The sequence below is a fragment of the Cavia porcellus genome, unplaced genomic scaffold (genome assembly GCF_034190915.1).
Source record: "Cavia porcellus strain 051 isolate PalLab524CR breed Dunkin Hartley unplaced genomic scaffold, mCavPor4.1 scaffold_27, whole genome shotgun sequence".
Lineage (NCBI taxonomy): Eukaryota > Metazoa > Chordata > Mammalia > Rodentia > Caviidae > Cavia > Cavia porcellus.
This window is the reverse complement of record NW_026947510.1, coordinates 25,775,892-25,798,826: the sequence shown is the minus strand read 5'-3', so window position 1 is coordinate 25,798,826 and position 22,935 is coordinate 25,775,892. Positions and strand designations below refer to the sequence as shown.

Below are 22,935 nucleotides of genomic sequence, written 5' to 3'. Positions count from 1 at the left end.
GGGAGGCTGAGGTGGGAGGATCATTGTGTTCAAGACCAGCCTGGGGTGCAAAGTGAGCTCAAGGCCAGCCTGAACAGCACAGAGAGACCTTGTCTCAAAATTACAACAAATAAATAAAGTACTTTCATGTTTTCATATTTTTATACAGGCCAACTTTCAATTTTAAGTTATGATTTGTAATTAAGGTCAAAATTTGAAAAATATTGTGGTCATTTTTCAGTTTGGGGTGTGTGTGTGTGTGTTGTAACGTGTGCTGTTCATTATTTCAAGCAACATGTCTACATAGGGAATCCATGATGATAAAAACAAATTTAAAAGCAATAAAACAGGTATTTCCTGTTTCCTAAGCCAAATGGTAAATAATTGTTCATGGGTTCCTTGTAGTAACATAATATAGTACATAATGTGATTTTTAAGAGAAAATTTACTAAGCACTAATAGGTTCTGTTTCACTGTGTGGTACATTACATAACAATTCTCACTCAAAACAAAGGAGCTTGTTCCAGTTTTCCTCTCCCAGGAGAATCCTGCATTAACTGGCCACACCTCCCACATACTTTTGATGAGTCGCTCAAGTGGGGCTGACTTCCTGTTACTCCCTGCTCTGTGAAGACAGAGGAAGAAACAGAATCTGCTTAAGCTCAAGCAGAGGGGAGAGAGGCAATGATTTCCAGGTGGCAACGTGTGGAGCTGAATGATGGTCACTTCATGCCTGTGCTGGGATTCGGCACCTATGCTCCCAATGAGGTAACCACAGTCAGGCTGGCCTTGGGCCTGGGAAGGAGCGATGTAGGATGTGTGGGAACTGACTTGGGTTGTCAGGTTCCCCTGTTTCTGAGTGACTGCGGGGGACTCAAGTGATTCTCAGCTTCTCCAGGCTAGAGCTTTTCCGTGTACAAAAGACAGACTTCGTACTGTGTCAGGATCTGATCGTGTTGTTATCTACTATTCTTGGGCACTGATTTCTCCTTGGACTTCAGTTTCCCAGCTAGGCCTTTTAAAAATAGTTCGCTGATGTCTGAAGTTTCAGACTTAGGTATCATTTGTCATTACTCTGCATCTTTTGCAGAAATAAATATAGACACCAAAATTCTAAAATAGATGTTCTTTGCTTCATTGCTTAAGAAACTGATAGTGATTTTTATGTTTATTTATATAATCTAAGAACTTTTTCTCCTTTTAAAAATGCATATCCCAAGCAGGGCATAGTGGTGCACTTCTGTAATCCCAGCACTTGGGAGGCTGAGGCAGGAGAATCATTTGCAAGTTCAAAACCAGCCTGGAGTGCAAAGTAAGCTCAAGGCCAGCCTGAACTGCATAGCAAGACCCTGTCTCAAAAAGGAAAAAAAAATAATAATCATAGTAATAATAATGTGTATCCTGAAAACTCTCTGAGATAAATGTAACTGGACATGAGATGTATAAAAAAATAAGTATTGTTGCTCTTTTGTGAGGAATCTTGTGCGTATCATAATAACCACTGCACATGAGCCAAGTGGAATTTCCCATTTACCATTTGTAACTCTGGAAAATTTACTGAAAGAGTACATAATTTAATGTTAGGAAGAAATGGGAACTTAAGAAAACTGTATGCAAATTAATGTCCTAGACCCAGGTAATGTGAACTGGAATTAAAGAACATGGTACAGATGTTCGTCTGAAATGAACTCAGAGAAGTGGACAGTTTACTGTATCAGAGGAAGTTTTCATTCCCTTATTATTCTCAGACTATTGAATTGTGTGACAAGTGACTGGTTTCCTGACATTTGAATTCCTACTTGTCTGTCCTATGAGACATAAGAAAATATCCAAAAACAGTTGTGAAGACTTGTGACAGGACTTGGTCACTTCGTAGAGAAATGTGATGTGAAGACAGTGAAGGATCACAGACCACAGTAAACCTTCAGCTTCAGCCAATCTCTGCGCGTCCTGACACCTACGAAGCTCTGAGTGGTTAGCAGAATAGGGCTGTGTAATTTTATTAGGAAAAGAAATGTCTTTGAATAGTTATCCAAATTTGATAAAGAAAGCAACAGTTTTAAATTTTAATTTATACACTCCCTAAAATATTAGCCTTGCTGTGACACTTGACATAGATCATCTTTTATGTAGAATATTAGTGTACACTAGCAGAGGGAATCAATGCAACAGCACTGAGAGAAAACACTAAAAGTTTGTATCTGCAAACTTCTTTGCCAATAAGTAATTTTACCATGAGTCCTCTATATTCAGTGCTAGAGAAATTTAGTGTGTTTTCTTCGACTTTACTGAGAAGGACTAAAATAAATTTGGACCACTTTTCATTCAGCATGTTTTATTCTGTGTTAATTTGTGTTATAACATCACTGCATGAGTATTAACCACTGCTACAACTGTATGCTGAGTCCTGCGACTGCATCCAGTACAGCGTAGAAGCTGGAATGTTCCTGGACGCCTGCTACCCCAGGGATGCACTCTGTGATTATTATGAAACAGGAAATACACAGTCAGACTAGCATACATTCATCATCCCAGGTACAGGACTAACCCAAGGCATGAGTAAAAGGTATTTTTGTGAGATGTCTGCTTATTACGGAACTCTAAACACCTTTGGATGCTCCTCTAGGTTCCAAAGAGTATGGCTCTGGAAGCCACCAAATTAGCTATAGACGCTGGGTTCCACCACATTGATGCTGCTTACTGCTATCAAAATGAAGAGGAAGTGGGATTGGGCATTCGGAGCAAGATTGCAGATGGCACTGTGAAGAGAGAAGACATCTTCTATACTTCAAAGGTATTGTGCATATAATATGCAGGAGTGCAAATTAACAAAAAGTGGTACACTGAAGTGACTTTTCTATGATTGGACCAATAATTGCTGATGAATTATGCATGTTGGTCTGTGTTTTATTTACATATACTAGTATATAACAATTGGTATGAACAAAAAAGATAGATGCTGGCTCTCCAGTTGTGACCCTTTAATAATGCCAGTGTAAAGTGGTTTTACTGTTCAGAACTTCAAGCCAAAATAATGTGATTTACCATGAAAGTGTGGAATCAGACAGAATTCTTCTTAATTATGCATTGCCTCACTATATGGCGAAGTACCTACCAATTCTTAATAGTCCACATATCAAGCTTTGCCTTAAGGCAATGTTAAATAATGGTGAAGTTTATTAAAAACATATTTCCTTCAGTTATATAAAAAGATGCTATTTTTTTCCTATTGAGTAAATGACAATATTAGACTATTAACTACTTTATAAGCTCTCGTGAAACAACTCACAGAGTGGTTATAATTACCACTTTTATCTAGAATATAATTCTAGAATATAATTATAATTATAGAACTATTATATATATTATATAGATATATATCTATATGTATTATATAGATATATATCTATAATTATAGAATTATAATTATAGAAATCTAGAATATAATTTATCTAGAATATAATTCTATAATTATAATTACCATTTTTATCTAGAATAATTTCCTTCCATTTTTCTTCAGATTTGCTGATCATAACCAAACATAGAACAGCATTTGTATGAATGGATGTGATCGAGGGAAATTCAGGATAGAAGAGTGTTTTTCCCATGGTCATGAGTTTCTAACAGTGGAAAAATGCCTGAATATCATCTGAATGTACTTAGTCAATATTTCAATCTATAACAACTTTCATTCTTTGACATTTTCAGCTTTGGTGCACCTTCCATCGACCAGAGCTGGTCCGACTTTCCTTGGAAAGTTCACTGAAGAAACTTCAGTTGGACTATGTGGACCTCTATCTTATTCATTTCCCAGTGTCCATGAAGGTAGGCAACTGCTTCATCAAGAATATTTAACATCAGCTGTCATCACGACCTTTAAGTTCATGCATGGTTGAACTTGGTTATTATAGATTTATATAAATTCAATTTATGCTTTATAGAAACTACTCAAATTATTTTACACAAAAATGTTTATTGGGTAATGTGAATGAGAAATAAATACAGGGCTAATTGATGGGTTTGGAGTACTCTTCAGTAATATTTCTGATTATCATTTCCTTAGCTCTGTATTTCTGAAAGTTTCCTTCATTTTTCCACATCTTTTCCACTGACAGCAAACAAAGTCTTGTGCTGTCAAAAGTTCATAAGCATTAATTTTGATATGTTGCCAGTAATTTCTCAAGAACCTTTACTGACCTTTGCCTTCAGTTTTATGACCTTTAGTATTCTGGCTTAGGAATGGGGGGAAAGCACACACAGTCAAACACAAATCACTAAAACTTTACTTGACAAGCTATTCTACCCAAAGAGAGGAGTCAAACTCATCAGTATGCCTCAACAAAGGAGGCCTCCATAACCACATACCCCATGTTGAAAAGAACTCATCCTTAGCGAATGAATGGATTCCATACATGGTGGCACGTGCTATATACCCATGACTTGGGAGGCTGAGACAGAAAGATCACCATGAGTTCGAGGCCAGCTTGGATTATGGAGTTTAAGACCCTGTCTCAAACAAAACAAAACAGAAAAAGAATGAATAGGCAGTGCTTCCTGGTGGGGCCCTGGCATTTATGGTTACCTCACTCGCAGTCACAGAAAGGGCTCAAATGTATCTCCTAACATTACTTTCGGTAGTTTCGGTGCATTTCCAGAATTTGTGCCTGTAGGCTATTGCATATTTGCTGACAGAAATTAGCTTCTTTGATTTTGAAACAAAATTATTTAGAAGAGTTGTTCACATTCTAGTGTCCTACCTGCTTTCCTTATTCTGTGCTTCTCTTTTACTTAGTTTATACTTATCTTATAACTGAGGGGAAAAAGAAATAAAGAGATTAAGGGAAAGGAAGGGAAGGGAAAAGAAAGGAAGACAAAACATGACTTTGAAGGACTATCCATGGCCATATGTGTGATCTTTAGCTGTTCACGAGCTCTGCAAGAGGAAGATTGTTTCTTTAGCCTGGGTCAAAACTAGAATCCACTGTTACTTGAGATTCCATGTCACTGCTAACTTTCTCATGTAAAAGAACCATTTTTCCAGGTGAATGCAGAGGTAGAAAAAGCAATAAGTCAACTGAGACTTACAATAAGGACCTGGGAACAGGTTATAGATTAACATATTTATAGGTGCATAAGAATAGATGAAATGTGTCTCTTAAAACATTCCTAACAACACCATAAGCAAAACATTTTGAAAACATAAGTGTGTAGAATATTGCTCAATCTGTTTTATGGAGACTTTGTGTCCCAGTCGTAGATTTACTAGAGTGTAGGTGCAGGTGTGGATATGAATTTTATAAGATGGTTTTAATGACTGTGTCTGTTCCAGCCAGGGGAAGATTTGTTCCCAATAGATGAACACGGAAAAGTAGTATCTGATACGGTGGATCTCCGTGCCACCTGGGAGGTGAGTACTCAGAACAGAGACCACAAAGGAGGAAAGAGAGAAACAGAAAGAAACCTGCAGGTCAAGTCACATCTCTACCTGTAATGAGATCTGCACCACTGGATCAAGAAACCCATGACCTTTTCAAGGATTGTCTAATGACCCACAGGCATGGATCATTAGGTTATAATACACCAACAATCAGGAAGGATGAGGGGAAACCGAAACAGTCACTTTTTTTCCTCCATGTAAAATAGTCTCTGATTTCTTAAGGAAAACGCAGCTTTTTTCTTGGTTATCATATTCTGTCAATATTTTTTACTAGTTTAGCATCAATTGCAATCATTTAAATTTTCATTTCTTGACAGTGTTCCTTTTAACAGTACTATCATGCATGTACATCAATACAGAGCCAACAGCACAAATTATTTTCCACCATCGTTTCCTCCCAAGGCCATGGAGAAGTGTAAGGATGCAGGACTGGCCAAGTCCATCGGCGTGTCCAACTTCAACCGCAGGCTGCTGGAGATGATCCTGAACAAGCCAGGCCTCAAGTACAAGCCTGTCTGCAACCAGGTGAGAGCTCTCAGCCTCCTTTTCTTCTGCCATTCATTCCCTCTTTTCTGTATTCTTGCCAAGTGTCCATCTGTTTTCCTCTCCTATTCACCTTAATTTTGTAGAGCAGAAAATATAGAGAGATCTTCATCATATCTCTGCTTTATAAAATCTTAGTGAAAAGGATTGAGAGATTGTAAGGCTAAGCTGTGTGTAAGAATCTAGAGGTATAAAGGCGATGAAGGTGGATATTGTCATTAATTAGACCTGGGAGAGAAAGTACACATCCACACATGCTGAGAAGCATAACCGGACATGGAATAGGTTAAATGCTCTTCAGATAAAGGTTGCAGCAAAAATAAGAAATGTGGTAGGAGTTTGAGTGTAGTCCTCATGGCTAAGACATTCATCCTGACATCTCTGCTTTCGGGGACTGGATCAGAGACACAGCTACAGAGAAAAATCACTTGGGTAACATGGAAGTCCTGCAGATTAAGGAAAGTCAGCTGTTCACTAAACATGGACGAAGTTGACACTCAGGAACTTTGACCAGAGTGGCTCTTTGGCCTGGTCCTATTTCAGCTTCTCTTCCCTGCTTTGTCATCAAATCTACCACTTAATCACATCTATTCAGTGCCTGGTCTGTGCTCTCACTTGTGTTTTTTTTAACAACATTCAGTCATGGAATATGGATTCATGATACGAAAATATAGCTTAAAATGCATGAATTTGGTACATAATGGCAGAGCACCATATTTCCAAATATAAATATTAAAAACAGTGTGGTTTTAATATCGATTTTCTCCTTTTTCTTATGATGACCATGTTTAAATCTTTAGACTCATTCAAAGAACTATGTGCAATCTCCATATTTTCCCAACTATATCAGAAATTGTTGACAATTTCCCATCTTGTCACATGTAAGTGTATGCTGATGTACTTTCAAATATGTGTTTAATTGTTGACTGAACTATTCAAAGTAAATTCCAGATATGACTTTCCTCCACTAGAGACCTGAGTAAGAAAATATATCCTCAAAATGAGTGTATTCTCCCATACGGTTACAGTTCCATTCCTAAATCTAGGGCAGTTAACAGTTCATCTTTCCTATCACTTAATGTCCAGCCTGCGTTCAAGTTTCCACTGTTTTTCCAAAATATCTTATACATTTCTTTTTTAGTCAGGATACAATAATGGATCACTCCAAGATGTTTTTGGAAGGGTACCTGGATTCATACTCACCACTTCACACTTGCCAGGCAGGCATGCTGTGCCACTGAGCTATATCTCCAGTTTTCCCAAGTTCTTTTAACCTACAATGATCAATCATTTTCACCAGGCTATCCAAGCAGGTTTGTCATATATTCCAGACTGATCAGTTGTTGCCTTGTGATGGGAGGTGCATATTATTTTATTCTAAGTTTCTGCACATTCAATTTTTTATTAAATTATGGATATATACTTGGTCAAGAAAATTTTCTTAACATCCAGTGACTCTCTTTTTTTAAAATTTTTTTTTAATTTAAAGAAAGATTAAACAAAACAAAATAGGTAAAAATAGTACATACATTTAGAGGAAAAAAAAAGAGTAAGAAATCACTAGTTGATGTCGTTTTACCAATAGTTGTTCAAAGTACAAAAATGGAATATGTAAAGTGGGAATTCAAACAGAGAGACTGCAAAAAGTTCTAATCAGCTGTCCAACAAAAACTTAGTATCATGGTTGTCAATCCTATACATTTAAACATACATGCAGTTATCCATATCTTCATTTATGTTTAAATTAAACAAACTAAAGCAGGTTAAAATCATTTTAAACAAATAATAATAGTATTGCTGGATTTCACTTCATGACACTCCATGATCAGCACTGGGTACTGTAGTGTCTTCTTTTTAAAACTGAATTTAAAGAAAGACTAAAAAAACCGGAAACGGGTAGTAATAATACATACTTTCAAAGAAAAATAAACAGTAAGAAATCACTAGTTAATGATTACAGACTGTCTTCTTACAAATAGTTATTCAAGATACTAAATTGGAGCATATAAAGTGGGGATTCAAACAGTGAGACTGCAACCAGTTCTGTTCAACTATCCAACAAAAACTTAGAAATATGGTTATCAATCCTCTACACTTAAACATATATGCAGTTACCCATATCTTCAATTATGTTGACTTTCAATAAACCCAAGCAGGCTAATATCACTCTGAACAAAGAATAACACTGTTGCTGGGTTTCACATTATGACACTCCAGGATCAGCACTGGGTATTTTAGTGTCTCCTTTTCTTCAAAGTATCTGTTGATTTCATCAATTGTCATAAGATCAGTTCTCATAAACTGTTCACAGATTCTACACATGCATGGGTCTTAACATGTATTTTTTTTTTTAATTTTGAAAGTAGCAATTGTGCAACAGCGTAAGACAGAACAAAGCCAATCGAGACAATGCTGTGAAATTGGTACAGGATTTCACAGTAGGATACTGGGATAGTAGTACTAAGTACTATGGTATATCTTTTTAATTTAACAAGAGCTATCCAGTCAATTACATATTGTTAAATCAAACCAAAAATACAACATTGTAAAACGAATTGAGAATGCTAAATAGAGCAAAAGAAATATAACAAAAAGTGAAAACAACCTATGCCTTCAAACAGAAGATAGAAGGAAATCCCCCATATTTGCTATACTGCATATGGTCATCCTCCCAAGAGATGTTGAAATATCTATCCCCAGTAGGTAAGGGGGGAGGGGGCAGGTGGAAGAAGGGTGCTTGATTTTCAGCTCCCATGGAAGTTGGCTCACACAGGTAATGGTTCTCCTCCAGGCCCAAACTACAGGTGCTTATCAAGAGGGCAGGTGAATAAGCTGCCCGAATCCCTCCATGGCCGGAACTCTGGAGCACTGTTCTCCTCCTGGCCCGAGTTGCAGACGCTGGCCCACGTTGCAGACTCTTACCAAAAGGGCGGGTGAATAAGTTGCCTGAATCCCTGCATGGCCAGAACTCTTGAGCTCTGTTCTCCTTGCCCACGTTGCAGACGCTTACCAAGAGGGTGGGTGAATAGGCTGCCCAATCCCTGCATGGCCGGAACTCTGGAACTCTGTTCTCCTCCTGGCCCGCATTGCAGACGCTTACAAAGAGGGCGGGTGCATCCACTGACTCTCAAATGCACCTTCCACAAATTCCACATGCAATGACAGATTGTCCCATACTGACAATCACAGATTAGAACACATGGTTAAATAAATGGAAGCCACAACTCCTCTATATAAACATATTTCATTCCATTGCAATTGCTATGAACTTGCTGAGTGACAGTTATTTACCATGTAAGTCGTATTTCATAATGAATTTTTCATATAATATTTGCATATCTTTCAATGACTTTGGCCTGAATTCGCTATTTTATTAAGGCTATAATTAATGGTCTTGATTTAAAAATATTCTATTTTCCTACATGATGCTTATCTGAAAACTAAAATTTCACAGAAAAGTAATGATAAATTGCAAGTTTTCCTACACATTTGTCCATTTCACTTAACTATTCAAATTTTAATATACATATTTTACAGTATATTATGATAAGATCTGTGTGATTTGTACTGATGGTCCCCCTTTTCTTTCCATATAGTGACAGATTATTCTTTCTTATTTTTTTCTTCTCTACTCATCTCAAGAAGTTATGTATTAACTTTTTCAAGGAACCAGATTATGGCTTTGTGGAGTTTATCTTTTTTATTGGATTTCTATGCCAATAGTGACTTCATGTCAAATTTCTGCTGTTGATAGTTTCTTTAAGTGAACATTTACATTATTGGTTCTCAGGTTGCTGTTTTAATTAGCATATAATTTACAATTGGAAAAGATAAATGCACTAAAAAATTGAAGTCTTACATCTGTTAAAGCAGTAAAATTATAATTTAAATTCTCTCAAGGAAAGAAGAGTTCCAATCCACGTAACATCATCATTATTTCCTTGAAACATTTCTAGGGAAAAAAATTTACAAAAAGAATATTATATAGCTTAGATTCTTCCAGAAAAAAAAGAAATATGATAATTTCCTTGTTTTTATACTTCATACATTTAATCAAAATCTGACAAGTATTATAAAAAGGAATGTTACTAGGCAATCTGTCTAGCAAACATCTGTCATCTGAATTATCTTGAGCAAAAAAATACAATACATATTTAGCAGAATAGAATGGATAGTACATCACATCCAAGGTTGTATATATTCCAAGAATATTCTCCATTAGAAAAGTTTCTCAACGCTGATCACCCTATTCATTAAGTGAAGTAAAAACTAAAATTCTATCAATAAATACAGAAAGATATTTAATAAGATTAATTATCTATCCATGATTTTTTGTGCATGGCAATAGAACATATAGAAGTCATTGTATTTTGAGAGACAAAATATCAAAAGCCTTTCAATCACAGCCCACGGCTGAGGAAGATCCATTTCACTGTACTCAGACTTATTCTCAAGGTCCTAGAAATTGCAGAGATGTAAGCATAAGAGCAGAGACATATGGAAAATAACCACTGTATACAATTTTATTGAAAATTTATAAATGTCAAAGTTATCTGAAAATGAAATAATAAATATGTTTAACAAATTCACTGCATACAGTTGCAATATTTTACAAAGTCAATTCTATTTCTATATGCCAGGTATATATAACTATACTTTAAATACACTTTTAAAATTACAATAACTATAGTGCTAAATGCAATAAGCATCTAAAATTTAAATATTTAGATATTTAAATATAGTGAAAAACGAATAAGGATCAGTACAGATTGTAAAAATATTACAGTTATTCTTCAAGAGAATGTCGATGAGTCTATGGCACATATGTTGTTTTCCTTTAAGATAAAATATATCAATATATTTATTGCTTTTCTAAACTAAAACCTCAGTTTTTGGGTTTAATTGCAGCGTTGGCACTTTGCAATAAGAAAGTGAGTTTTGGTTTGCAGTTTGAGCACTCATCTCTAAAGTGCATGCCTTCGCTGCTCTAAGATGTAAATTGCACTCTTTTACTTTAATTATCAATAATCTGATTATTATAATAATCACTATTAGTAGAAAAGTAGTTTTATGCTTGTTGTTAAGTAATTACAAAATTTTATTTTGTATGTTAGAAATTATTTTAGTCATGATTGTTTTTGATGCATAAATCTATTCAATATTACTGGCAGAATCTCTACTAAGCTGGTTCTTTTATGTTTCAGATTTGCTCTTAACAATCTTTGAACAAATTCTTGTTCTGTGGTGCAATTCAATATCCAAAGTTCATGCATTTGTTCCCTATGCGACATGTGAAATTCATTATATGTCCCCATCACATCTTCATCCTAGCAGATTACAGACAACTTATTCAGGAATAGCATATTTTTTAACTCTTCTAATGGTAGAAATATTACAGCTAATGTTTTAAAGAATCATTACTTCGTGTTGATATGTTCCATTCAAATATCATGTTAAGCAGAACTTTTGTTCTATTCTTAAATTATAACATTTCTTCTTCATGTTAATATAATTAATATATATAAACTACTTTACTGTCCATCTACAGGTGGAATGTCATCCTTATCTCAACCAGAGCAAACTACTGGATTTCTGCAAGTCAAAAGACATTGTATTGGTTGCCTACAGTGCCCTGGGATCCCATCGAGAGAAAAAATGGTAATAAATCTGTAAGAACCACATCAAGAGTTGCTGATGGACTGCTGCTAGTCTTATAATACTGTGCCTCCTGAAGTTCTCTCTCCACCGGCTCAGGGTGGGGGTAAAATTTGCCTTTCTGAGGATATCCTGGTTCACATGAAAAGTCCTTGCCTACAGTTGGCAACTTCACCCATTTTGGAAGCCTGAACCCAGTACATAGGATCAAGATTTAAGCATGTCTGCCTTTCCTTCCAGGGTGGACCAGAACTCCCCAGTTCTCTTGGATGATCCAGTTCTTTGTGCCATGGCAAAAAAGTACAAGCAAACTCCAGCCCTGATTGCCCTGCGGTACCAGCTGCAGCGTGGGGTTGTGGTGCTGGCCAAGAGTTTCAATGAGAAGCGGATCAAAGAGAACATGCAGGTGACATGGGTCGTGGGCACAGGGTTCCTAAATGATATCTTCCACATTTTTGTTTCATTGTGAAGCTCTTAGATGTGTTCATGCCAAGCCATTTCACCTGGCATTTACTACACATGTGTGCTTTTGTGCACTCCTAAGGGCTTTGTGCTATTGTGTAGTAGCATGCTGGCTGCATAGCTGCATTTGCAGATTTGGAAAATCTTGTGTCACCATTACATCGGCAAAGTAGTACATAGCCCTGAGACAGTGACATCACCTTTCCTTCATTTTCTGGAATAAGAGAACTGGAGTTGGTGTATTTCAGCCTCCAAATAATTATGAGCCTATTTTGCAATATTCTTGAGCACATAAAGAGTTTAATATTCATTTATATAATCACTTATTCTTTTCAAGTAGGAGAATTTTATTACACCATTACTTATGGCACTTTGTATGTCAGACCATCTTTAGTAGGGAAGTTTAAAATTTTAAAACAAAAGGCATTAATTAACTTGCTTCACAATTCTGTGGTTTTAAAATTTGCCTTGGTTCTACCTGAGTTTTTCTGTCTAGGCTGGGTTTGCTCACACAGTTGCAAGTGAGCTGTTTTACATTTGTAGAACACTGAGACTCCTCTGGGGTGACTGGACTATGGTGTGGAGCATCTTCAGCTCTCTTATGTATAGTTTTCATTCACCACATACCGAGGCTCCACTAACTCAAATGATACTTTCCCAAGGCACTGAGCTAATGTTTGTAATTCACAAGCTTGAGTCTTGCACATCCACACTTCTGTCAAGTTCTAGTAACCGATGCAAATTACAGGCCAGGAAAAACTCAAGGAGAAGGGAGAGACACATCACCTCGTAGGGGGAAAAATTCACCTAATAGTGTGGAAATGTGGGGAACACTTTTATACTCAATATACCACATTTATGTATTCTGGATGTTAATTCTTTTTCAGATTTAAGTGTATTTGTTGAAATGTTTCCCCCCAAAACCTAATTGTCTTCATTGTCTTTATGCTTTATTTTCATGAGCTAACCTTCTCTCTCATAATGGTAAAGTCCAGTGGGCCTGTACTTCGTGCTCAATGGTTGTCTCATCTTTTCCTGTACTGGGAACACTGCAGTACTTTGCTACCATATCTTCAGAAGTCTCATAGTATTTCCTTCCAAACTAATTATCAATCAACCCCAGAGTTTTAGTATTATAGAAGCTAAAGATGAAAATATAGACATATGATCTATAAATGGTTATCAGATTTTCCAGCATTAATATATACATTTCTTGCCTCTTTCATCAGCTGACATATCTACTTTTCTCTATAGTCTGAACTGTATGGGAAAATCAGTCTTGCTGTCTAGAATGACTTTTTGACAATGTTAAGGTTTGTGATCTGTGATTAAAACAGATTCCAATTGCATAGATGATCTTTTAATATATTGCAATGTATTTCATAATTTTTCCTTTATATCATTTTATATATTCTGCTAGATTTATTCATAATAATCAAGATTATTTTTTTCATTTTATTTTTATTAAAACTTTAAATTTAGAGAAACTTTAAAAAAAGTAAAGCAAATTGCCTATTATCTAGGTTCATCATGATTAAATAGTTGACATTTTTCATTGTCTCTCCCTTTCTTTCTTAAATTATTATTGTAGGTTTAAGTATTCATTCTTTCACTATATTAGGAATTAGTGAAAATTGTTCTGATTTTGTAATGTCCAAACTGAGACAATGAGATCTTTTTCAGTCCAATTTCTGGATCCTTTGAACATGACAAGATTGTATTTGAATGCTTCATGACTTATGTGAAAAAGAATACTTTTTGCATTCTTTTTGTTCATAGAATACATAACCCAAAACTAGCCCATGAAAATCACTGAAATGTCTTATATATTTCAAAATTTGGCTCTAGATTTTTCTGGGTCTTCTAAGAACAAGATATTGTCATCTTTGAATAGTGGAAGCTTTATTTCTTATTCACTTTAACTTGAAATATCTTTCAGTCCGAGATGTTATACAGCTTGACTATTTTCATATAGACACGGATCTGTTTTTTAAATTTGATATTTATTACTTTATTGGTGTTTGTTTTTTGTTTTTAGCTTTATATATTTAACAACTTTCAAAACTCTTCAGATATTGTAAGTTTTGTCTCTGTACCATTTGGTGTGATTCATTTGGGATTTCTTGATTGGAAAATGTAGTCTAAATATAATAACACTTTTCTACTTTTGTGATAGGCTTTTGAATTCCAGTTGACTCCAGAGGACATGAAAATCCTAGATGGCCTGAACAAAAATATTCGATACCTTACCCTTGATGTGTAAGTAATTTTGTTAATTATGTTGCCTCAATTTATTTTCTGAGGAAGACTATAATGTAATTGTTAAAATTTACCTGAGTACTAAGAAGAATTTGCTGGTTTGTGTTAGGGATAAAACAGGAGCTTTCTGGAACTCTGTTCATAGGTTCTCTTCTGTCCTTTGTCATGACAAAAAGTCAGCTTGGACTTCCACGGAATGGCCTTTGTACTGCATTTTCCATGGAACATTCCAGATCAGCCAGTATCACTGCTACATGTACAGCCTATGTAGACCTTTGTGTTCTACAACTACTAATGGATACACACTAGATAGGATATTACCAACATGGCCTATTTAGATATTTTCAAGTTTCAAGTATAAACCATCTTTACCCAAAACTTCTCAGTTTTGAATCAGATTAAAAGCATCCCCATCAATCTTGGGGTCCACATCAGAAACTCCTAATTCTTTCATTTGAAGTTATTTACTGGATCCTGTCAATGGGATGCATTTCTTCCAAATCTCTTTGTTTCTCTAACTGCATGACTCTTCAGAACCTAAATTGCGTTTGCTTTTAGAAAGGCTGCCATTGAGTCAATCAATAGAACACCTGATCCTGCTCTTCTGAAACATGCACATTTCAATGCAGAGCATAAATCAAGGGAGCAATATGAAGGGAAAGCTGGAGAGGATTTATAGTAAACAATAGACCTTAATCTTCAATGATCCATTAATGATATAGAATCTGAGAAGGGACAAACAGTATTTATAGAGTTGAGAATTTAATGTATATTCTTTCCAACTGCATTAATTTTAATTCATAAAGGAAATAAATAGGATATTATATGAAAGAGATTTATACAGTGCAGAGCTGCATATACTCAAAAAGATGTAGATACATGCTACCATTGTGAATACTTTTATTTATATGGAGAAAAATAAAGACAGATATTATAATGCAGAGGCAGAAAGCCAAGCAATTAACAATTCCTACTACTAATTAAATGGATAAGATTATTTTATATTTTATGTATCTAATACATATCTACAAATTATATAGTGAGCTCCATGGATATGGTAGACTATCTTATAAATGTTATATTTTCCATTTCTTATTTAAACCCAAAACTAATGATTATGAATATGAGATTGAAATTTCTAACATTAATCCATACATCCTGAAATGCCTTTGTTTTGACTAAAGTCTTTATTTTACCCAGCACATAAATTCTATATTCATTGAAAATTTGAAATAAGAAAAGATGATTTAATGCTTTGGTAAATGGACTGATATAGCTAACAGAGATGAATCTGTTTGAATGTTTGGTTTTCTGTTTTGTTTTGTATCCCTGGCAGAGAAATAAAACTGATTTGTTAAAACATTTCCTTCCATAAGTAATCTGATTAAGTAGGAGACTCTCCAACCAGTTAGGAAATAACCAACTCTGTTTTTAACACTCTATTTTCTTTCTTATTCTAGGACTGCCGACCATCCTAATTATCCATTTTCTGATGAGTACTAATACCCAGGTATCTCTGATGACTTTCAGCAGAAGCTCCTGGGTGTGCATAGTGTGACATGTAAGAGTTCACTCAGTACTTCTCATATGTTTATGATGACTGTCCATTTTTATTCTGCTAGAGCTAAACTCATAGACCTAAAAGGAAGGCACTAAATTTTGTCACATTTTGAAAAATAAATATCAGTTTGCCTAACAATTCTTGATCTAGTACTGTGCCTATTACTTGCACGCAGATTTTGCTAGAATTCAGTTGTCATTGGGTGGGAGATGATACAGCTGCAGACACTTCTGTGGTGGAAGTGAGTTCTTGGCCTCAGGGAAGAAAAGTTATCAAATACTTACCTGTCAGTGCTCCTCCATCCATTACAGGAAAATGCAAGCCCATACTATGTACCCTAGAGGGTGAAGCACATGTGCAAAGGTGACCAGCAGTCCAAAGACCCCTTTCCTTCAGCTCAGGGATCAGAGCTCCAGTAGACTGGGGAATGAAGCCTCCTGATGGGAGGTTGGCAGGGAGGTGAGAGAAGAACAAATTTGGAAAGATCCTGAGAAATCGGATAGCAGGGAATTTGAAGGGTGAATTCCACATGTCTCTAGGCATAATATTGGCCAATTATATTTTGATAAATATACCCTGCAGGTGAAAAGGAATGTTCTACATATTTTTTTTAAGAGTCAGTGCTATGTATGTGATCTAGACTAAAAGCCAGTGACCTTGCTGGATGGCCTTTAATATAACTGTAATTATACCTGGTTATCAAACATAATGTCTTTTTTATTTTCATTGTCAATCATTGAAACCCATATTAAAGAGTTTCTCCTCTGACAAAGGTCACTGCATGAACAAAGTAGCCAAGACAATTACTATGGTCCTGTTGAAAAAGAAAGCAAATAATGGACTAATCAAGGTTCCCTGATACGTAGTGCCATATTATCCAAAGTTTTTAGACTTAAACAATATTAGAATGATATGCTTAATCTTTCTAAATGTTTCAAAAGCAGTAAAGGCATATTTACATATCCAGAGCATACAATATTTATAAACCATTAAATATTTTCTGCAAAACTACTATTATATTAGTAATTCCATTATAATATAGAATTATATTAGTAACTTTTAAATTTTCAAACATTTTTTTAAACATATGTACAAAACAGCAGACTCACCAATTGCATTGACTTTACTAATCACATTTATTTTCCATTCATTTTAGTAGTACAGACTTAGAATTCTAATCCTAAACAATGAAATTTTTGTCTCACAACCCTTTCTTTAGATTTGAGACACCATAGCCAATGATGCACAATCAAAAACTGTGAGTCTGACAGTTGATCAGAACCAGGCTGCACTGTCTAATATTTACACTATAGTAAAGAATAGTTAGTGAGCTTGTAAGTAAGGCATCTGGCTACAGAAGAGCCTGAACTAGAGTTGGGTAGCAAGACATATTGACAAGAATTACAATAAAAATAGACAGTGAACTAGAACTTTGGACCCAGGATGAACCCCTTTAGGAGCATGGAATGTAGCCTCCTCCCAACTAAAGTATAGCCATTCCTTGCTAAGCTCATGAGTTCTGAGGGATTTAAAATGCAGAATAATCAAGTTTTCTTTAAAATACTAATTTCCTTTAAACCCTGCATGCTGAAGAACTGGGTAAGAAAGCCTGAGTTCCAACTGTTCATTTTAAATCCACAAACCACCACCCCACCCCACCTCACCCCCACGCAATGATAGATGGCCACTAAAAAATTGAGCAATTCTTGAGTTTCACTTGTCTACAATTATCTCTGGATTGAGAAGCCTTGTGATCACCCCCTGGGGAACCCTCCTGGAAATCCAAGAGCTCTTCTTTTTATTTTAAGAAAACTCTCTTACTTCTTCCTTTGGTTCATGATGTCATTCCTCTATGTTGCAACACCACAGCTTTGGCACATCTGACATCTGGCAGTCACACTGTAATTGCTTCTACTCGTGATCACAAGTGCGTTTCAAAACAACCCTGCTCTCTAAAGCAATCCCTGATAGCTAGGACATAAGCAACCAAACTGTGCCATTCTTTAAATCTGACTGTGTGTAAGTGTATATGGTCAGATTTTAGTTCATATATGCATAGCTATTGTATAACCTCACCTTTCAAGACCTAGTGTATAACTATGTTTAAGCCTTTTACTTTGACTGAATCATATCATTTTCAATTGTCTATAATACCTCTTGGAACATTTTCTCTTAGCTTATTTAAACACATTTTATAGAGTTTCTCCTCTTAGGGAGATAACTTTGTGTGACCAAAGATAACAAAGTAAACTCTGAAACCCTCAAAGACACAAAGTCTCAAGAAACTGTATTGTCTAATTCAGCACTTTTCACAAAAAAAGGACAGAATCATAATAATACTTAAAAAGTAGATTTTTGATGTCAGATCTGGCAAGCAAAGAATTCAGAACTTGTTATTTTCATCTTCATAACAAGAAAGAAAGTTTAAAAAAAAAAACTCTGAAAATAAGTCCTGAAGTCCATTAAAAAACTGAGGTCACAGGAAAAATCACAGACTTAAAAAGAAGGGAAAAGTAACCACTTTGGCATTACATCTAGAGGTTTCTGTTCCCATGAACCAAAGATTTCCTGGAAAGAAAACAATTTTACCATTATCAAATCAATCTAGGTTTTGCACAACCTAACCTACTAACACTTTGTGTCTTCTGTGTGAGGGAAAGGGAATATTCAGTTCTATCCAGTACTCCTCATATCTAACCAGTGGGATGAGAGGGGCCTGAGCAAGAGGTGAGAGGTTCACAGCTCAGAGGCGCAGGCTGACTAACAGACACAGTCTTGTCAGAGGACTATGTTCCTAGTGTAGGGCTCCTGTGTAAAAAACAGAGGAATGTGGCTGAGAAACACAGTCCCTACTTAAGGTATCACTAGCATAACCCAAATAAAATCAGGAAGCAAATCTAGGACACCAGAGGACATTTTGGCCTCTGAAATCTCCAGCTACAATAAACAAAGGAGAAAGTAAATAAATGAACTCCTCACCAAAGAAACACAAAACCACAGGCTAAGGCCTATTTACCTTAGTTAATATTACTTCACATAATATGTATTGCTTCAAAAAGTTAAGCAAAAGTCACACAAAATGCTAAAAGCAATTTTAAAGGTCAAACCAAACAGAATCAAATAGAGGTGTGACAGAAGTTTTGGAATTATTTGACTGGGAAATTACATAAATAACTTATCGAACTAGAAACTAATATGCTAGGTGCAAATGGTGAGCAGACAATATGTACAGAAACAGTTGTGTGATGTACTTAGATTGTAACAGAAAATCTGCCCTTCCCCCAGCTAACACACTTCAGTTTCTTAGTTGCCCAAGAAACAGTTCCTGTTCCAGTTCTAGTTACTTCTGGTCTGTGATGACTGGTTACTGTGATGCATGGCTGATCACCATGATGTGCATTGTTTAAACCAATCCCCAACTGACAAGCCCTAGACCATCAGAGATCATGACCTGATATTCTGGGAATGACCCTGATCATTGCCCATCATGGTAAATAAATCTGCCTTCAAATCCTGAGTGTTGTTTTGGTGTTTCTGCTTGCCACTGCAAAATAAAACTCTAAGAAAAGAATCAAGAACACTACAAAATACTAACAGAAATATAGACTACCTTTTTCAATATATTTGACACTTTGAATACAAGAATCAAAGAGCTGGGATAATTGTGAATAAAAACTTCTCAAATTTAAATATGCAGAGAAAACTTACACTACAAAACCAGAATACCCAAGAACTACGAGGCAATTACAAAGGGTGTGACACTGATATAATGGGAATATTTGAAGAAGACACAGATAAATTAATAAGACATATTTGAAGCTTTTATAACAGAACTTTCCAAATCAATAATAGAAAACCATAGACTCAAGCAGTTCAATTACACAAAGCAGGATAAATGGCACAACTGAGTTGAGTAACTTTATAAAGATGAGACTGTTACTTATTTCTCATTTATGGAGATTCAGGGGAATGGTGCCTGTATCAGCCCAGTTCTGTGACAGCCTCCGGGCTGTGTGATATTCTGGCAGACAGGAAAGGCAGGAACACATGTGGCAATGAGCAATCACATCTCAAACAGGAAGTCAGAGAGAAACAGAGTGGGGCCAGGATTGGGCTTTTACAACAACCCTCTCCTGAGAATTAACTAGGATGACTTCCAAGGTCATGCCCCCAGTTGACCTCAAGACATCCTGCTAGGACCTCTCTTAAATGTTCCAAATTCCAATATTTCAACCCTGAAGACCAAACTCCCAACACAATCCTTAGGGTACAAACCATATCCAATCCATACAACCCATTTAAAATGAAAGAACTCTCATACTCTCTTGAAGATCTGGAAAAGTGGGCTTCCTTAGCCCTGTGAGATTCCATATGGCTTGTCATTTTCCAGTTCCTACTGTGTCACTGAACTTGTTCCACTCAAAAAGCAAAAGATGCACATACTAACAAGACATTCCCAGCATCAAATTTCCTTTGGGACAGGGTAAGATTACAAAGGAAACCATAGGACTGGTAGTACGGTGGCAGAGCTCTTTGTCAATAGACGCCAGTCCTTTAATTTGATCCCCAAAAGTAACTGCAAAAGAAAGAAAAGGACGCAAGGAAAAAAAGGAAGGAAAGGAGATGGCGAGATAGAAGGAGGAGGAAGGAAGAGGATGGGAGAGAGGGAGGCAGAAAGGAAAAAGACAGCCAAGAAACAAATGAGTTTTTCATAGAGAATCTGTAATCAAAAGAAGTTGGATCAAAATAAAGGTAGAAATCAAAAGAAAGGTAGAAAAGGATCAAAATAAAGTTGGATCCAAAATACCAATGTGTCCATTTTTGTATAGAAGAAGATGATGCCAAGTTACAAGTCTGTTCCCAGAGACTGAACGCTATCCAAGGAGAGGATTGGAATATGCAGCAACTTCCTGCAAAGAGAAAGCGCCTTGGCCTGAAACTGAGGGGCAGAGGCAGGATTTTTCTAAGTCATGATCAGTACTCAACAGGGACCTTCAAGTTTTCTGCTTCAGGGTTACTCTCCAGAGCAAGTGCTGGCAGTGGTGGCAAAGTGAAACTGGTGGTTGGGCACAGTGATTATGAGGGCAGTGGGAGACTGAGCCCTTGTGAGGGGGAGAATCAGATTCCAGACAGAGTATTAAGTAGGATTTAAAAGGAATTTGGACCACAAGTGAGTGGGACATCAGGGACAATGTGAATGGAAAATCAGTCCTAGCATTAGCATAAAAGCAGTACACTGGAGGAGAAATCAAGAAGCGCCACAGATATGTGGAGAGACACATGCAGAGACAGGGCAACAAGAGGAGAAAAGAGATAAGCTCTGTGCAATAGCTGTGCTTTTATTCTGTGATAGGATGTCTCCTTTAGAATCATTATAATTGGTAGTAGCTCCATGGAGATGGTTATGTGAAGGAGTAAGTGTCCATTGTGACCAGAAGCATTCTTAGCAACAAGTCAAAATTCCATAAATAACTAGAGATCACCCCAGGAATTGCTGATGCTGGTAAGCTAAGGATGCACCTTTTATTTTAAAAGCAGAATGAATAGAAGCAAACACACAAAACTTCACTATTTTAACATGTTGCCAGGATACCAATCCTTGGGTTGGAATTTCAGTACACCCATCTTCTTCCTTTCTGGAATTCTTAGAATCTGTATATCTAAAAATCCATATTTAATTTTCCCTTATTTCCATTAACAGAATATTCTTTCAGAGAATTTTCAGCAGTCACAGCTGTGGTGAGGCATAAATAAGGGCAACCAAGTTTGACAACTCTGCTAGATGTGAGAACAGTGTGAGCATGTCAATCCAAATAATGCACAGAAGCAGAAAGTTCTTGGCCACTGTCCTTTCTCTCCTGGAAGAGAACATCAGACTGTCAGATTTTTGTCCAGTGACAAAAATCTCTCCTTGTCTGAAGGCTAGTTAGGGTTCTAGTCTGAATTCTTTTTCCAATGCCCATCTTTGGACGTATCACCAAATGTCCAGTTTCAGTGAAAATCCATTTGGGTTCAAGGGAGCCAGAATTTCCCTTCCTCTGATGTTTTCTCCTGTTAGTTTTTCATACATGACTTCAACCCTACTATTTGGCAATAAATTTGTACTTGTCCTATTGTATTTGGAAGTGAGCTCAATTATACACTAGTGTTTATTTTTCTCTTATGGAAATAGCTTCTAAATAACATTTTTTACTAGTTTATCTAGTTTTAGAATTTCTTTAACATTCTAAATTCCTTGTTTAATATGTGACATTATGTATATGTTTAACAACGTGATTTTTGCACTATTCTGTTGCTGGGGAATTGTCACTGGTGAGCATCTCACAGGGGAGGTCTAGGAGGGATTAAAGGAAGGAAAGAAGCTAGATTTTTGTTTCTCGGGGATCCTGTCACAGGTATGACCTTTGGGCTGAGTCCAGAGGGAAATTAGAGATAGCAATACTTCCCACAAAATACAGAACTTCTCCAGCTAGAATCACATATTCTCACAAAGCAGGTCTTTCCAGATTCCCAGAAAAGGCATCTCCATTCACCCAAGAAACAGCAAGTGAAATCAGCATTTATCTAAGAATGATTTGAGAGTCATTCTCCAGGGCTTAGCCTACTAATTCAGTGAGAAATTACAAGAATAAAAATATATGAGGACAGTACTTACACGTGGGAAACCCTGTAATTGGCTGCCACCTTATATCTGCAAGCCATACCACCTTAACATCTGTGGGCTGTACCACTTTAACTCCCTCCAGGAGTTAAGTTTGGTAGTTAAGCAGCACCTTGCCTACCTAGCTTGTTTGGCCTATTCAGGATTTATGTTAATCAGCCCTCCTTATGAGCCTGCGCCTGGGAAATTTGAATTGACCTATAACCATTGGTCCTGCCACTGTTGCTAAGTTACCTGCTGACGTCTCAGAACCCAAGTCCCTCCTCCTCAATACCCTATATATTTGTTACTCCTTCCATGAATAAATGAGACTTGATTGGAATTCTTCATCTTGTCTCCATCCTTTGTGTCTCTTGTCCCCTCTTCATCCCCACACCC

At 36.4% G+C, this 22,935-nt stretch overlaps 1 protein-coding gene across 1 annotated transcript; it reads left to right on the top strand.

Annotated features, from left to right (window-relative positions):
* Positions 1-549: 549 nt before the first annotated feature.
* LOC100724620 (aldo-keto reductase family 1 member C1-like) lies at positions 550-16,034 on the top strand. The gene is made up of 9 exons (XM_003462724.5): positions 550-747; positions 2,606-2,773; positions 3,688-3,804; positions 5,309-5,386; positions 5,819-5,941; positions 11,508-11,617; positions 11,855-12,020; positions 14,253-14,335; positions 15,796-16,034. Exons 1-9 carry the CDS (start codon positions 664-666, stop codon positions 15,836-15,838), a joined length of 972 nt encoding a protein of 323 aa, XP_003462772.2. The 5' UTR covers positions 550-663; the 3' UTR covers positions 15,839-16,034.
* Positions 16,035-22,935: the final 6,901 nt, after the last annotated feature.

Bases quoted from the DNA above. Each gene is read 5' to 3' on its own strand.
- LOC100724620 (XM_003462724.5), top strand. From the start codon at position 664: ATGATTTCCAGGTGGCAACGTGTGGAGCTGAATGATGGTCACTTCATG. The intron at 3,805-5,308 runs GTAGGCAACTGC...TGTCTGTTCCAG, and splicing joins ATTTCCCAGTGTCCATGAAG to CCAGGGGAAGATTTGTTCCC. The intron at 5,942-11,507 runs GTGAGAGCTCTC...GTCCATCTACAG, and splicing joins ACAAGCCTGTCTGCAACCAG to GTGGAATGTCATCCTTATCT.